General features: G+C 54.2%; 6 protein-coding genes across 6 annotated transcripts; 3 read left to right on the plus strand and 3 right to left on the minus strand.

Annotated features, from left to right (window-relative positions):
* Nucleotides 1-398: 398 nt before the first annotated feature.
* UMAG_11315 (uncharacterized protein) lies at nt 399-1,622 on the minus strand (the record flags this gene model as incomplete). The annotated part of the gene is made up of 1 exon (XM_011389119.1): nt 399-1,622. The coding sequence occupies one exon, from the start codon at nt 1,620-1,622 to the stop codon at nt 399-401; it is 1,224 nt and encodes a 407-aa protein (XP_011387421.1).
* Nucleotides 1,623-4,872: 3,250 nt separating this feature from the next.
* Nucleotides 4,873-5,432, plus strand: UMAG_01370 (uncharacterized protein; the record flags this gene model as incomplete). Its single annotated transcript, XM_011388957.1, has 2 exons — nt 4,873-5,259; nt 5,364-5,432. The coding sequence occupies 2 exons, from the start codon at nt 4,873-4,875 to the stop codon at nt 5,430-5,432; spliced, it is 456 nt and encodes a 151-aa protein (XP_011387259.1).
* A 246-nt stretch (nt 5,433-5,678) lies between these two features.
* Nucleotides 5,679-8,156, minus strand: UMAG_01371 (rDNA-binding RNA polymerase I transcriptional factor; the record flags this gene model as incomplete). The annotated part of the gene is made up of 1 exon (XM_011388958.1): nt 5,679-8,156. The coding sequence occupies one exon, from the start codon at nt 8,154-8,156 to the stop codon at nt 5,679-5,681; it is 2,478 nt and encodes an 825-aa protein (XP_011387260.1).
* A 945-nt stretch (nt 8,157-9,101) lies between these two features.
* On the plus strand, nt 9,102-11,072 carry UMAG_01372 (uncharacterized protein; the record flags this gene model as incomplete). Its single annotated transcript, XM_011388959.1, has 1 exon — nt 9,102-11,072. One exon carries the CDS (start codon nt 9,102-9,104, stop codon nt 11,070-11,072), a length of 1,971 nt encoding a protein of 656 aa, XP_011387261.1.
* An 806-nt stretch (nt 11,073-11,878) lies between these two features.
* Nucleotides 11,879-13,150, plus strand: UMAG_01373 (uncharacterized protein; the record flags this gene model as incomplete). Its single annotated transcript, XM_011388960.1, has 1 exon — nt 11,879-13,150. One exon carries the CDS (start codon nt 11,879-11,881, stop codon nt 13,148-13,150), a length of 1,272 nt encoding a protein of 423 aa, XP_011387262.1.
* A 299-nt stretch (nt 13,151-13,449) lies between these two features.
* On the minus strand, nt 13,450-14,757 carry UMAG_01374 (membrane protein involved in tumor formation; the record flags this gene model as incomplete). Its single annotated transcript, XM_011388961.1, has 1 exon — nt 13,450-14,757. One exon carries the CDS (start codon nt 14,755-14,757, stop codon nt 13,450-13,452), a length of 1,308 nt encoding a protein of 435 aa, XP_011387263.1.
* Nucleotides 14,758-15,344: the final 587 nt, after the last annotated feature.

Here is a 15,344-nt window from a genome sequence, read left to right on the forward strand (position 1 = left end):
CTCTCCCCACCCCCCGCTTTCTGCAACGCACAAGCCTACATCAGCATCCGTCAAACATCACACCCATCCCACATCGCACTACCCCTCTCACATGCTCCACTGACAAGCCTGACTTCTCTTTCACTCAACCACATCTTACATGTGCATGCCTCTTGCCAAAACTCACTCCTATTCTCGTCTCCCATCGTGCGTGGTTCGTAAGTGGACAAGTCTAGATTGAAAAATGCGACAGCCAAGCACTGCGGTTGCGGTGGCGGTTGAGGTTGAGGTTGGTCTGGATCTAAGGCTACAGTGTTGGACGAGACGGTGGGTGTGTGCAAGCAAGTGTATATGTAATGAGCGCGGCGCAGGCAGCCAGAGTAGAGAGGCACGGGTATACGGTTCAAGACGCCACCGGATCAGTAGACGGAAGCGAGGTTTGAAGGCGGCACAAAAGAGTTCCACTGGGCGGCGCTGGACTGCTTGATGCGCGCCACCAGGCTGGTAGCGCGCAGACGTTGCGGAGACGGAGGCTGCACGACGAGCGTCGGCGGACTGCTCGAGCACTCGCTACCGCCAGCTGCAACCGACACGGGCGACGAAGCACGCGTCCCGATCGATCCGAACGCCGACCCTGTCGTGGCTACCGAGGCGTGCGTGAGTGCTGGCGAAGCCAGCTCACTAGCCGCAAACCCCATCGTGCACGATCGAGGAGACGACAACGGCGTGCTCACAGCAAACGCGTCAGATGCCGATGAGTCAAACGGAAATCCTCCACTGATCGCAGCACGATCGCGACTGGCCGATGCTGCAAAGTACGAGTGCATCCGAGTCACAGGTGCACTGTAACTCAAGTGGCTGTTGCAAGCAGCAGATGCGAGATGCGAATCGCCGAGGTAGCTGACCTGGCCAGCACCAGCAGCACCGCCGGCATAGTCGCCGTGCTGCGCCAGCGGCTGCTGCGTCAGAGCCGCAACGAGTGCTTCACGCTCCCGTCGCCTAGCGAGCCGCTTGCGCTTTTCCTGTGACATGCGAGCACGACCCTTCTTCTTGGTACCATCGCACTCGGTGCCCGAAAAGCACGACTCGGCGGGCGACGTGGGCGATGAAAGCGCCGGCGAGAGCGGAGCGCTAAGGCAGCCACCAAGTCGCAGCGAGTTAGCTCCAGCTCCAGCTGCACACTGAGACGGAGCCGTCGAAATGCGAAGACCACGGTTCAAGCTAGGCTCTTCGAGCACGTCGAGAGCCGCCTTGACTGCCGTCTGTGCGGCATGCATCTCGAGCGAGTAGCCGTCGTCAAACCAAGCCGAGTCCAGCGACCTGGACCGATGAATACCAGGCATCGAGCGAGCAGCGCTAGTGCTTCGTAGGTGCGTGGTCGAGCGAGCCTCGGCCATCGAGTCGATGTGATGCCAGCCCGGCGCCGCCGCTGACGACCAGGGTGAGTGAGCACTGTGCATCGAGACGGGCGAGCCGATGAGATCCTGCTCGTCGAGCGACGTCAGAGGCACATCGAGGAGCAGCGAAAGAACGTTGAGCTCCACTTCGGCATCCGTGGTCGGCACCGATTTGGTGATCATCCGACGCGCCCAGATCGACGACGACGCCGCCGAGCCAGGAGCAGGAAGCGGTGCAAACGACATGCTTGCGCTCCTTCTGTACGCTAACAAACTGGAGCGCGCCAAAGCTTGATCTGGACCCGTCGCAACAGTTGACATCAGAGTGTGCTGAGATGGACGTGTGTTTGCGTGTGCTAAATTGTTGGAGGAGAATGAACCAAAGATTGCATAAACCGAGCAAATGCTGATGAATAGGATGGGAGGGATGACAAGACGTTGTGAGCCGAAAAGGATTCCAAAAGAACGTGGTTGTATCGACAATGTTGTGAGTTTGAGTGAGTTGGGACCGAGTCAGAGAAAGGTGCGAATAAAAAGAGTGTGTGGACCGTTACAACGAGCGGGGGAGGCTAAGAGAAGCAAAGGGGAGCGGAGAGGGGAGGAGAGAGGATGAGAGCAATGCACAGATACGAGGAGGTGACGAGGAGGGGGAAGACGAGGTCAGCGAGGACAATGTTTAGCAGAGGCGAGGATAGATATATGTATTCCGTCCACGAACAGCGACGATCAGACTAATGGCACTAAGCGAAGGCAGCTGATCGACATGCTCTTGTTCCAAAGCAAAGAGAGAGGCGAGACGAGTATCGTGGAAGGCAAGCCAGGCTGTCGCATGGGTGAGAGCGAGTGCATGAACAGACCAAACTCCGAGGCCGAACATGGCAGGCGTCATTGGGTAGGCTATGCAAGCAGCAGCACAGCGCAGCACAGCGCAGCACAGCGCAGCCCGATGGTACAAGACCTGCACCGAGAGCGAGACGGCGGCACTGTCTGACTTGGCGACTGATACTGCACTGGGCATAGCAGTGCGACAGAAAACAACAGCAGTAGCAGCGCGAGAGACTCGTGACTCATGCACGCTTGAGCTGTCACAGACGCGCAAGACACCGACTCGCAGCGAGTGATGCGCAGAAAGCTAATCAGGAATGGCTGGCAGGCTGGCTAACACTCCAGCGAAATTGAGACCAGAACAGACCAGGCGGGGCGGGGCGGGGCGGGGCAGAATCAAGTAAAGCAACGCCATGGGAAGGGAAGGAAAGCAAGGCAGGCAGGAAGGCAGGAAGGCAGGAAGGCAGGAAGGCAGGAAGGCAGGAAGGCAGGAAGGCAGGAAGGCAGGAAGGAGGGCAAGGGGCAAGAGACTCGCTGGTCCATGCATGCCAGACGTCTCGGACACTCGGACGTGGAGTGCATCGATGGTTGTGTTGTGGCATTGAAGAGCAGCAGCGAGAGGCGAGTCTCGTGGGAGGCGTCTTGCAGCTTTGTCGACTCGTGACTGGTTTGACGTTGCGCGTTGCTGCTTCCATCATTGTTGTCTCAGTTGGTCATGTTGTGTTGCTTGCAATGCAATCGCAATCGCACGTAGGCTCGACATGGACACGACGCTCCGGCTGGCTGTGACGTGGGTTGACCTGTTCCCTCGTTGTCAGTATCGCGCGCCTTTGCCCATCCAGCCGTATTTCACATCTATCACATGCGATTGCCTGCGCGCTAAAGGAGATAGTGAGAGATATCGTGTGTAATTGTAGCTTCGGTTTGAGAAAGCACGTCGAGATACGCTGCAGCGTGAGTAACGAGTGCGCCGCTCCGTAGTTGTGATTCGTGATTGTTGGTGACAATCTTGAATCTGTAGGTGAGTCGGCGTCACATCCGATCCATCATGAATCGTGAATTCACGCTGACGGTTCACGACTTGCTTCGCACCAGAGTTGCCACTGGAAACGTTGAGCCGCTCTGTGTGCAAACCTGCATTTCTCGACTCTTTGCTTCGACGCACAAACTTGCTCGAGGCTGCGCGTGGCTGCACGGATCTCGGAGAAGCAGCCTCTTTGTCCGAAAACAAGAACAAAAACACTCCACTCCCCTCTGTGTTTCCGCCCAAGATTCTCGACAGCCACCGACAGCCACCAACGGCATAACCGAGAGAATCACGAATGCGTGATGTGATACGTGTTGGTCTCAAAGTGACAAGGTCAACGACGCATCCCGACTTTCTCTTCTGGTGTCGATCAACAACCACAAATTGTAAATCCTTGCAGTCTCGTGCTTCATTTCCTCTTGACCGGTCACGAGGCTGACACAGCTCACCACTGACGCGTTCTTTCCGTCTTCTGTGAAGACGAGATTGGCTGATCAAATTGCTGTCGGCGATGTACAATCACGAGTCGTGAATGTCTCTGTAGTCGTCCCAGCTCCTTCGGCATTTTCACTGCATCTCGGAGCCTCAAAGTGACACTTTCCAAAGTCCGCCTCGCGTCAGTGCTCCGTTCTAGCCTTGCCTCTCTAGTTTAGTCTAGCTTCGCACTCACCTAGCACGCTGCAGCTAGCCTGCCAGTCTCGCATTCACGATTAAAACACATTCACGTTCCATAACAACGCCGATCCCAGTCATGTTGTTGCTGCTGGTATCTGGCTGTTCCTCGGCCTGACTGCTTTATCAAATCATCTTCTTTACTGCGGATGCCATTTAGGCATCCAGACGTACCATCTGAACGCCGAGTTGTCTCGGAGACCAGGCTGCACTTCGGTGCTCTTGGTTGAGTGTGGGCTAGAGTGCACCATGTCGAATTCTCTTGGCAACACCATCCGACTCGAACTCTTTATTGCGGATTGTAAATCACAAATCGCGAATGGTGCTTAACATTCCTCAAAAGGCTCGAAAAATGGTGTACCGAAAAAGCACACGTCCGTCGTATCGGGCGCTGATCGGGAGTGGCATCCTTCGGCTACCAACTAAATTAAGCGCAATCGTGAATGCCGTGCAAACAGTCGTGCCGCCGTAAGGAGGTTGCGATGCATAACAAACAAGAACAGCAGCATCGTCAGTGGCCCAAGCCACCAGACGGTGCTCGTCTAGGCACTCGAAGCTCGATTCATTCCAGTTCGCCTTCTCTCGCTAACGGCGGGTTTCAATTGTTGCGAGCACAGCCGCTTCTTGGTGTCAGGAGGCCGCATGGCGGCGTTCGATCGTGTGCGGCTTTAAGCCTTGCTGACGTTCCAGTCGGCTCAAGACGGCAGCGCAAAAGACGATCAGCGAGCCTTGACCGAGTCACGAGTCGATCCCACCTCGACACTCACGACTCGTGCTCGTGTGTGGTCAAGAAAACTCGGGACTTGTAAGATCACGGCACGAAAGTGGCGTGGACTGAAGTGGATTACATAATCACTACCAATTTACGATTAGCTACGGGCACTGCTCCACATGTTCATCACGACAGAAGAAGAGACTTTGGCAGCTTTCCAACACCACCATACAGGGGCTTGTCGCACAATTGCTACCACGATGCTCCTTCAAACACTCCGAACGACCACCAAGGCGGCGCCTCTGTGCGGCTCCCCTATTGCGGCGTCGGCGGCTGTACGCACATTCGCTTCGACCAGCCGCGCGTACAAGGTGTACGAGAACGTCTCGGCGGCCGACTTTCAATCTCGCGTCCTCTCGCCTTCCGGCGCAGACGCTGAAACACCCGTGCTCGTAGACTTCTTCGCAACGTGGTGCCAGCCGTGCAAGCTCCTCTCACCCGCGCTCAAAAAAGTCGCCTCGAATCCCGACGTGGTCGGAGGCAAACACATCGACCTCGTAACAATTGATGTGGATCAGCATCAGGACATTGCTCAGCAGTTCAAAGTGTCCGCGATGCCCACCGTGATCGCTATGAAGGGCGGAAAGGTAAGCACCCAGAGCCTGAACAACCTCGACCAGCGCCAAAGCCGTTCAACTAACAATATCTCGATTACTGGATTGCGCATCCGTCGTCGCTTCAATCCCGACAGGTCCTCGATGGTTTCGTAGGCATGCTTCCCGAGAACAAGGTGATCGAGTTTGTCCAGAACCTCAAGTAGCACTCCAACAGGTCTCAATGATACAAATCACTCGTCTGTTCAGGACTCGACAAAGTAGGATGTCAGCCAGACAGAGTCCGAAAAAAAGTGTCTACAGAGAGGACGAGAGACAGCAAGTACTTGCAGATGCGATGAGACTAAACGACATTGAACAGGAATACAACCCGCAAGGGGTATGATACGAAAAGAAGCGACAGCGAGCGATCAGAGGTGAGTGTTGCGCGGAAAGTTATGAGCACTCCAACGTCAGCCGAGATACGGACTGATGCTCATAGCCTCGACTTGCGAGACGAACGACGAGCTGTTCCCATCCTCGTCCTCGTCCTCTTCTTCCTCTTCCTCCTCGTTGCTATACGTTCGAGGGCGCGATTTTGATCCCGGGATAGCCAGCCCTCCAATTGCCACCGACTCGTTGCGTCTGACATCATCCGCCTCGTCATCATCGTCATCTTCATCCTCGGACGAGTCTTGTCCGTCCTCATCAGGTGCCACTTCGGCCCACTCCCGATACAGAGGCTCGATAAACGATGCCGACGACTCCAACTTGTATGGGTCGAACGGGAAGAACGATTCGAGCACCGAAGACGTTGTCACCACCGTCTCCTTCTTAGTCGCTTCCGTATCGAGCGAGTCGGGTCGCGGCGTACCTCTTTCGCTGCCGTCCTGACTCATGGGAGTCGCCGATCCTGAGCCGTCCAGCTGGAGCCTGTTCAGACTGGTCGACCTTGAAACCGGAATACTTCGATTGATCCCCCTCACAGAGCGGTTGTTCGCCTCGATGATCGAATAGCAGTACAGGAACCCGGTATGCTGAGCGATCCTCGCAAACTGTTTGACCACATTGGCCGAACAATACTTGAGCGGGTTCAATCGCGAAGTCACCGCTCTTTGCAACGATGTCAACCCATCACACCACGCTTCGGCGCCAAACTGACCCAGACTTCCCACACTGTCGTGCATGCCTCCACCGATCTCGTCGGCGTCGTGATAATCGAGGTCGTCAGCACCGCCATCCTGCTCTTCGTCGGTGATCTTAAGATCTCTCCATCGGAAGCAGAAAATATAAAAAGCTGCTTGAACCACCGAGTAAAACACCGAATGTGTACCTGTTCCTGGCGCCGCTGAGCCCGCTTCGGTATCTGTGCGGCTGCTCTCGTCGATATGCGCATCTAGGAACGCGCACAGATTGTACAAGACGACTCGCGTCGTCGGCCCATCTACGTACGAGGCCCTGCTGACAAAACTAGCCACATACCCTGCTGCAGCGGATCGGATCACTGCCGGCTCGTCTTTCTGCCCCATGTCCACTCTCTTGCTGTACAGGCTCTTTTCGAGCAATACGCCGAGAAAGTAGTCTGAGAACTCCGGGTCTAACGAGTTGAACCAGAACAGCAGGAACTGAACGTGGCGTGATCGGAAAGTGGGTAGAATGTTACGCGCAAAGATGGAAAGCAGCGTGTGAAAGAGATTTCGACGATTCGCCTCAGAATCCATGGGGCTGCTGTAGTTCAAGCTGTTGGCACCGGCGACGTACTGTGCATCGAGCTTACGCAGATGCTCAAAGAGCGCAATCATGATGGCGTCGAGCTTGGCCACGGATTCGCGAATGCGTCGCATGGATCTTTGCAGATCCTCCTGCGTGCGCTTCTGCTCTTCGGTCGCCACGCCTTGCTCGTAGTTCTCATCCGAGAGATCCGAGAGGTTATCTGCAAAGTCGCCCGCATCGCTCTCATCGTCATCGTCGGAGCTGTCTCCGTCATCGATGTCATCGAGAGCCTGCTCGAATGGATCTTCGAAATCCAATCCGAGCTCTTCGGCTTCGTCATCGTCGAATTCATCGAGTTCAACCTGGATCTCGACGTCGAGCTGAATGGCTCGATCAATAACAGCACCCAGAATCGCCTCGGAGAGCTCTGCACAGTACTCGCTGACGTGCAGAATGTTGCGCACATAGACAAGCTGATCGGACCTGTGCACCATCTTGTGCGGTAAGAACTGGACAAGCAAGGGTCCCAATACACCAGGCAGCGTGGGTACGACGCTCAAAAGCGAACGAATCAGAAGATGAACTCGCTCGTACACCTGTTTTCGCTTGAGCGTGGAGACGGATCTTTTGCCCAACTCATCAGCAAATTGGTACGGCAACCATTCGAGACGATACGACAACGCCTTGGTGGCTTTTGTGAGGATGACCGAAAGCCACTCGCTTCTGGCGCTAACTAAGCTGCATACGAACTTGATCCACATCTGCGCAAAGCTGTCGTCCATCGAGGTCCATGGTAGAGCAAAGATGCTCTCCACCAGTTTGGCATGGGATCGATCAAGATCCGACACGACGTGCGACAGAGCCGCAAGCAGAGAGCGCAGGGAAGAGGCCGAAGCACCTGATCTGCCCGTTGATGGCTCGGCAAATTGGACGAGAAGCTCGTAGTATGGCCCGGTATTGCCCTTCTCTCTCTCTGATAGCGCATTGATGACAAAGCTGAGGTACATGCCCTGGTAATTGGTCGAGCTGCTGCTGCCGACCGAGTTGATGGCGGCCATGCTTCCTGGTGGCGGCGCCTTCTTGGACAGGCTCGAGCGCAACGGCTTGATTGGTGTGGTCGGCGAAGCCGAAGAGATATCTGACTCGTCCGAAGCTGAGCTCCTACGCTTAGATGGGGAAGGTGGTGCTACAGCGTCAACACTGATGGCATAAAGGCTGGAATTCGAGGCTCTCTTCATGATGGCGCCTTCTGATGCGGTGGTTGCAACGGAAAGTTGGGTCGTTTGTTGCTGCGATGCAGTCTTAGAAGGGAGTGGCGCGATCTTTCGAGCACGGACAGGCTCGACGGACGGCATCACCGCGGCTGCAGCTCAGCAAAGGAAAAAAAAAGACGAGCTCCTGTGACAATCCGGTCGTGATGTCTATTCGGGCGGCGTGTGCAGGCGTGAGGTGAAGTTGCACCAGACGGCGGTGGCGACAGCAGAGGTCGGGTGGCGCCGAGCGATACCTTTTTTGGAGGTTATGGACCTCACGCAAGCGCCGACATGCTTGGTTGGAGTCGATACTATAGCTTGCGGTGTAGATACGCAAATGATGTTTGTTTGGCAATGTCACCAGTCAACTCGTGACTGTCGGACGGATATAGACAACTTTTGCGATGAAGGTTTTGCTGAAGAAAGATAGCCAGCTGAGAATTCTTCAAGGTCGCCTGACATTCACGATTTGCTGCTTCAGCAGAGGTGTTCACGATTCACGATTATTCACGATTAACTTATAGCGCGCCGACTCCAAAAGAATCCAGACCCGTAATTCATTTGTCACTCATAGTTCTTTTTGTGCTTTCGTAGAAATCAAGATTCTGGAGTAATTCTGACCCTATGACTAAGCATGACCGCCCAAGAACCCTTGACGAGAAATTTCTCATTACAGAAATAACTTATGCCGATAAAGTCACAGTTGGAGCGGCGGGCTTCTGATTTTTTTTTTCGTTCTTCTTGGAGCAAATTGTCGAAAAGTTGGTGGGGGGTGTTTTTTTTTTTTTTTTGGACAAGCGGCCGACCAAACAAAGTGGCTTTGGGCTAAGGGCATTTGCTCTTCGATCCACTCCACTCCACACCATTCTATTCGCGACCGTCGTTGCTATCTAGATCCCATTCGACAGTCACAAACACACAAACACAAGCATGGTCAAAGTCAAGAAGCGCGCTTCCAAGCGTGTCAAGATCGCTCAAAGGGAAAAGATCAAGAAAAAGGTCAAGGAGCATCGCCGAAAGACGCGCAGAGACGAGCGAAGAAGTACACAATGGAAGAGCAAAGCACGCAAAGATCCAGGTATCCCCAACTCGTTTCCATACAAGGAGCAGCTGCTCAACGAGATTGAGCAGAAGCGCAGAATCCAAGAGGAGGAGAAGCTCGCAAAAAAGGCTCAAAAGCTCGCGCAACACGATGGAACTGAGCTAGAAGGAGCCGAAACATCGGATGCCGAAGCTGCGGAGGACGATGAGGAGGACGAGATGGACGAGGACGATGTGCTCCAAGACATGCCTCTGACTGCACCGCTCTACCGCGGCACGCTTTCGGAGCTGCTCGCCTCGGACGAGATCAAAACCATCGTCCTCGCGCTTGACGCACGTGACCCGCAAAGTTTCCGCTGCCCATGGCTCGAGGCTGAGATCAGTAACACGAAGAGCAAGAAGCTCGCATTCGCGCTTGGCCGCGCCGACATGGTCCCACTCGAGACAGTTGCCGCTTGGACAGCGTACCTTTCCACAACCGCCGGAGTCGCCACTTTCCCCATCTCTTCGCCTCCGGATCAGCTTGCCGAAAACACTGGCGCAGAGGCGCTTGTGCAGCAACTTGATCTCAAAGGAGTCGGAAAGGGCGATATAGCAGTAGTCGGTCTGGCACACTCGGGCAGAAGCACGGTTGCTGACGCTATCCTCAATGCTATTGGCCTCCCTGAAGACGAGGACGTCGAAGACGAGGACAACGAGACAACCGATTGGCCAGCAGTCCTGGACACCTCTGCCTTAATCCCAGTCAAGAGCTCCGAGGCTGCCGAGGCTTCCGATGAGGAAGAAGAGGACGGCGAAGATGAGGACGAGGATGGAGATGCAGAGGACGGGGAAGATGAGCACAAGTTCATGGCGCGCATGGAGCTCAAGTCGATGCAAACCTTGATGCGCAACCAGGGACACGTTCAGAGAATCAAGGAGCCATTGCCGCTCACCTGGGCATTGCTCTCGCGTGTCTCACATCCTGAAGACCTCATGCTCATCTACAATGTGCCTGCTTTCGGCTCGTTCCAACCCGACAGAGCTTCGCTCGCTGACGAAGAGCTGGATGCCGATGAAAAGGAAAAGATCAAGGCCAACTCCAGACGTCAAAAGGTGCACGCTGACACACAAGAGTTCCTCATCGCTCTCGCTCGTGCTACAGGCCGCATGAAGAAGCGCAACATTCCCGACGAGGTGGGTGCGTCGCGTGTCCTACTTCGAGACTGGTCGCATCAGATGCTGGGCTACTACACTCAAGCTCCCAAGCTCGCCACCGAGGCAGCAAAACTTTCCGACCAAGTCAAACAGCGAGTCTCGACAAGCCTCCCTCTCGTGTTGGCCAGAAAGGAATGGCGCAAGAAGTTCCAAACTCGTGAGCTGCGACTCAGGCCGATCTCCATGGTGCTCGGTCGTGAGGCGTTGGTTCTGGACCAGGTCGAGATGCTCCCTCCTCCACCCGAACAAGGCAGCGACGAGGATGAAGACGAGATTGACGAGGCGTTGCTCGAAGAGGACCAGAGCAGCTTTGAAGACGATGAGCAAGACGAGCCAGAGGAGCTAGTCACTTCCAAGAAAGGACCTCAGCTCAAATCGATTCTCAAGAAGAGCGCTTCCACGAAACGAGACTTTGTCGACGATGACAGGCTGCCCGAGGACGACCAGGAGCAAGACGATGATGTCGAGGAACAGTCCCTCTCGCACAAGGAGCGAAGATTACAGAAGAAGGCTCGAGTCGTGGTGCCTTCCAAGTCCAAGCCTGCCGCTTCTAAACGCAGCAACGCCAAGGCGTCAAAACTGACCGGTGCTGCTGCTAAAGCTGCTCTGGCCGCAACAGGCCCCGCTCCCGGCGAAAAGTACGACTTTGGCGCCTTCTTCTAGAGCCGCGCTTGGTCGCCAGTCGTTGTATAACCGTTCCTCATGTGTCTACTGTCTCGTCCATGTACTTTTATACCTCTCCTGCATCTTCACAACCATGCTAGCATCCAACGTTTGGCCGTCTTTCCCGCATTGAGCCTGTTATATACGTGCTACTGTGCCTTCGAACGAGTGCAAATAGTCTGTGCAAACAGCGCAAGATGAAGATGAGGGTGGTGGAGAAGGGGTTCCAGAAAACATACAAAGTCACGAGTGGCAGCAGCCACGAGTGTCACGACTGTCCACGATTCACGATTCACGATTCACGATTCACGATTCACGATTCACGATTCACGATTCACGATTCACGATTCACGATTCACGATTCACGATTCACGATTCACGATTCACGATTCACGATTCACGATTCACGATTCACGATTCACGATTCACGATTCACGATTCACGATTCACGATTCACGATTCACGATTCACGATTTTCACGATTCTGAGATGTGAGATTCCAGAATTCCGGGACGCCAAGCACCGCCAACACGAAAGGCTGGCTGAGTCTTAAGAAGGACGTGCGAAATTGTGTTTCAGGGTCTTGCGCCCATTCGACATTCGTGATTCGTGATTCACATAACACATTCACGATTGTTTGCACTTCAACCGTGGCTGTCGTCATCATCACACACATCTCGGCTAGGGTCAGACTTGGGGAATACGAACTTTTTCCATATCGCCACAGCCAGAGGGCGCCCATTATCACTGCCATGAGCGCCTCCGACACTGGCTTCGTCGGTATGGTCGGTGTCGTACGTGACATGATGCCGCCAACTGCATCCATAGCGGCTTTGGCGTCCGACCCGACCTTGACCCCCACGCCTACGCCGATCATCGGCGCTCCGGAAGTGGACGGAGACAACTGCAAACTTATGGGTCCCTTTGCGCTGTTCGTACAGGCCGTCATGGGCATCCTCGTCATAGGCTCTCTCGTTTACAAACGACAGAGAGAAAAGCCGAAACGCAAATGGAAAATCTGGGCGCTCGACGTTTCTAAGCAGATGCTCGGCCAACTCTTTGTTCACATCCTCAATATCGTCCTTTCGGACTTTGTTGCCAGCGGAGGAGGTGAAAACCCTTGCTCGCTCTACTTTCTCAACATCCTCGTCGATACCACTTTGGGCGTATTCTTCATCTACATCGCCTTGAAGTACGTCACGTATTTCCTCACCGAACGACTCGGCTTGGAGGGCTTCATATCCGGTCAATACACTCCACCGCTACCTAGCATTGTTCCTGCATCATCCACCGGTCCCAGCACATCGGCGCAGTCCGGTTCTTCGCGCAGGGCATTCCGCAGAGGCAGACCCAGGATCGAGTACTGGTTGAAGCAGCTGGCTTCGTACCTTTTTGTGCTCTTCCTCATGAAGATGGCGGTGCTTGTTGTCTTTGGCTTCTTTCCATTCCTCTTTGACGTGGGCTCATGGATCTTGGGCTTCTTTGGTAGCAACAAGGACTTCCAAGTGCTGTTCTCGATGGCCTTATTCCCGCTCGCTATGAACGTATTGCAGTTCTGGCTCATCGATTCCCTCCTCCGCCACAATCCTTACACATCGGCTTACTCCAAGATCAATCCGGACGACCAAGAATTTCTCAACAGCTCTGATAGTATCTCTCACGAGTCTCGCCAACCTGCCGAGGATGTCGGCGGTCGCACACATTCAATAGGGGAAGATAGCGACGACGAAACAAACGACCTAGATAAACAGCACATTCAACCGTACGCTTCTGGCCCAGGCCGATCCAGACGAAGGCCTTCCCCACAGAGGTCTGTCACCTCGGATCAGCCTTACGACTATCCTCCACCGACAGATTTGTACGGCTCAGTGCACAAGTCGCCTCCTCTGAGGCCCTCTAGACCTACGGACGACATGCGACGCCAAGCTAGCCTGACGCTTTCGGATGCTGGCTCGGATACAGAATCGGGTAGTCAGAGCATACACCAGACTCTGTTTAATAGCAAAGCCTCTCTACAACCGTCTGAGACGCACCATCTCAAACAGGTCAGCAGAGACGGCAGCAGCAGCAGCAGCTGACGTGTCGTTCGAACTCAGCACCTTTTTCCTTTGCATTCATTGTTGGTTGCGCATAATTTCATTCGTGATTGTCTTCACTTGCAACAACCCAATCGTGAAGGCTTTGATCTTGATGAGGCACCCGACATTCGTAATTCACGATTCAAGCTCAACGGTAGAGCACGACTCACACGACTCGCATGCGTACGCTTCATACACGGGAAAAAGAAAGTGTCACCATTGCAAAAAGACCACAAAGGAAAGGGAGGAAGCGAGCCAACTATCATAGCGTTACACACAGGCACGACTACACGGATTGATCACATGTATGGGGCCGGAAGGGGAGCAGGAGATGGTCCCGGCGGAGGAGGGACGGGCGACATATCAACCGTCACCTCGACCTCTCGCTTGTATGGGATAGACTGGGACTGGGCCTTGGAAGGCATTTGAGGCGATACTGTCTCTACGATTGGGTTTGCTTTGACGTATGCAGGCACCGAGCTGATAGAAGAGAAAGTGCCTTTTCGCCCATGTTGCCCACCGCCGCTTGCATCCGCACATCCGATATCCGCCACCGTAGTACCCGTCCCTGGCCTCTTGACATACGACAACGTCCTCGAAGGCGTACTGAAAGTGCCGTTGCTGCTCGAAGTGGCTGCATGATGCTTGTTGATGTATCCACCGCTGTCGGAAGAATATTGCGAGTACGACAGCTGTGAGCAAGTCGGGCTGTACACCGCCTCCTGCTCGCCGATCAACATTTGCAACCCGACCACGATCTGGATCGCGATCGAAGTAATGTGTACGGGCGGCAAGCTGGATGTCCAACCCAATAGCATGACCAACTCGATCACGTTACACGTCTCAACACCCGCCATGTAATGGACGTTGTTGCTGAACAGCACCTTGGCGATTTTGGTCAGCCCACTTGGCCCACTCGAAGTCTTGCGCAGCTTGATACAGCAAGCCATCAAGATCGAGCTTTCAAAGATGGTGTTGTAAAGCAAAAACCAGAACGTCGAGCTTTGCCAAAAATGCAACTGCAGTGCGGCGTTGCGTTGGGACGCATCGGCATGCACCTGGGCAGCAGGAGCACACGTCCCCGCTGGAGTCAAAGCATCCGCCTTATCCACTCGATAGTTGGTCCACATGGCCACCGCAAATTGACCCATCAACCCAACACTCAGCGACCAAGATGCCACTTGACTCGTTCGAAAGATGATCCTCGCTCTCCAACCTATCACACAAAAAACAAGCGTCGAACACATGAAGTAAAATGTCGAGCTGGTCCACGCCCACGATCGACAGTCGAAATCCGTCCTGGCAGCAAACGTCTCGGTGACTAAGATGTCAAAGATCACCGCGAAAATCGTGAGGTACTTGATCAGGATGAAAAAAATTTCGGCCATGTTGGGGTGTTTGCGTTGAAAGAGTCGATGAAGCATTCGGAGTTCGGCCGGATACGTACGGATAACTTCGGAAACGAGCAACGCCTGCGCGATCATGATGGGCAAATTCCAGGTGGTGGTTTCTTGCGAGAACTTCATCAGCGAAATCACTTGCGAAGCGTGCGGGGGCTGACCACCGAAGATGGCCGGGATGTACTCTTCACCATCGTGACGCTCCATCTTGACCAACTTGCTACGATGGACGCGACCGCTGATCTACGTGTAGGGGAGACTTGTCTCTCGATCAGTATTTCAGAGCGATATAGGAAACGTTTGGGGAACGGAGTTGATAGAAAGCTCGACCAGCGAAGCAGAGACTTTGGGTTTTGCGATGGGATGCTAGTGACGGCAAGAAAGTTATAGAGAGAGAGAAAATGCGGAGGGACGGTAATATCGCTCAGCCAAGCAGCTTTCAAAGCCAATCCTGGTGGGCTGGTCGGGTCAGCAGGAGAAGAAAAAGGGTGGGCATCTCCTTTCGATTCGGAGTCGCAAACATACTTATAGCAAAGCACAACCCCCACGATCAACCGTAAGTCAGCGCTTCGTCTGGGCTATGCCACAGCACGTCGCCAGTGTACTTTTGGAAGCGACGATGAAGTGGTCGAAGAGAGGCAGTATAGATCAAAGAGAAGCGCAGAACAACAGTGGGAACCTGGTAGCACGAAACAGCCCAAGGGACAACACTTCATCTGCCCCTTTTCACCTCTACAACCCGGCGAGAGAGCCTAACATCTGCCAGAATGCAACCATGAACACGCAATCACGAA

This window comes from Mycosarcoma maydis, chromosome 2 (genome assembly GCF_000328475.2).
Source record: "Mycosarcoma maydis chromosome 2, whole genome shotgun sequence".
Lineage (NCBI taxonomy): Eukaryota > Fungi > Basidiomycota > Ustilaginomycetes > Ustilaginales > Mycosarcoma > Mycosarcoma maydis.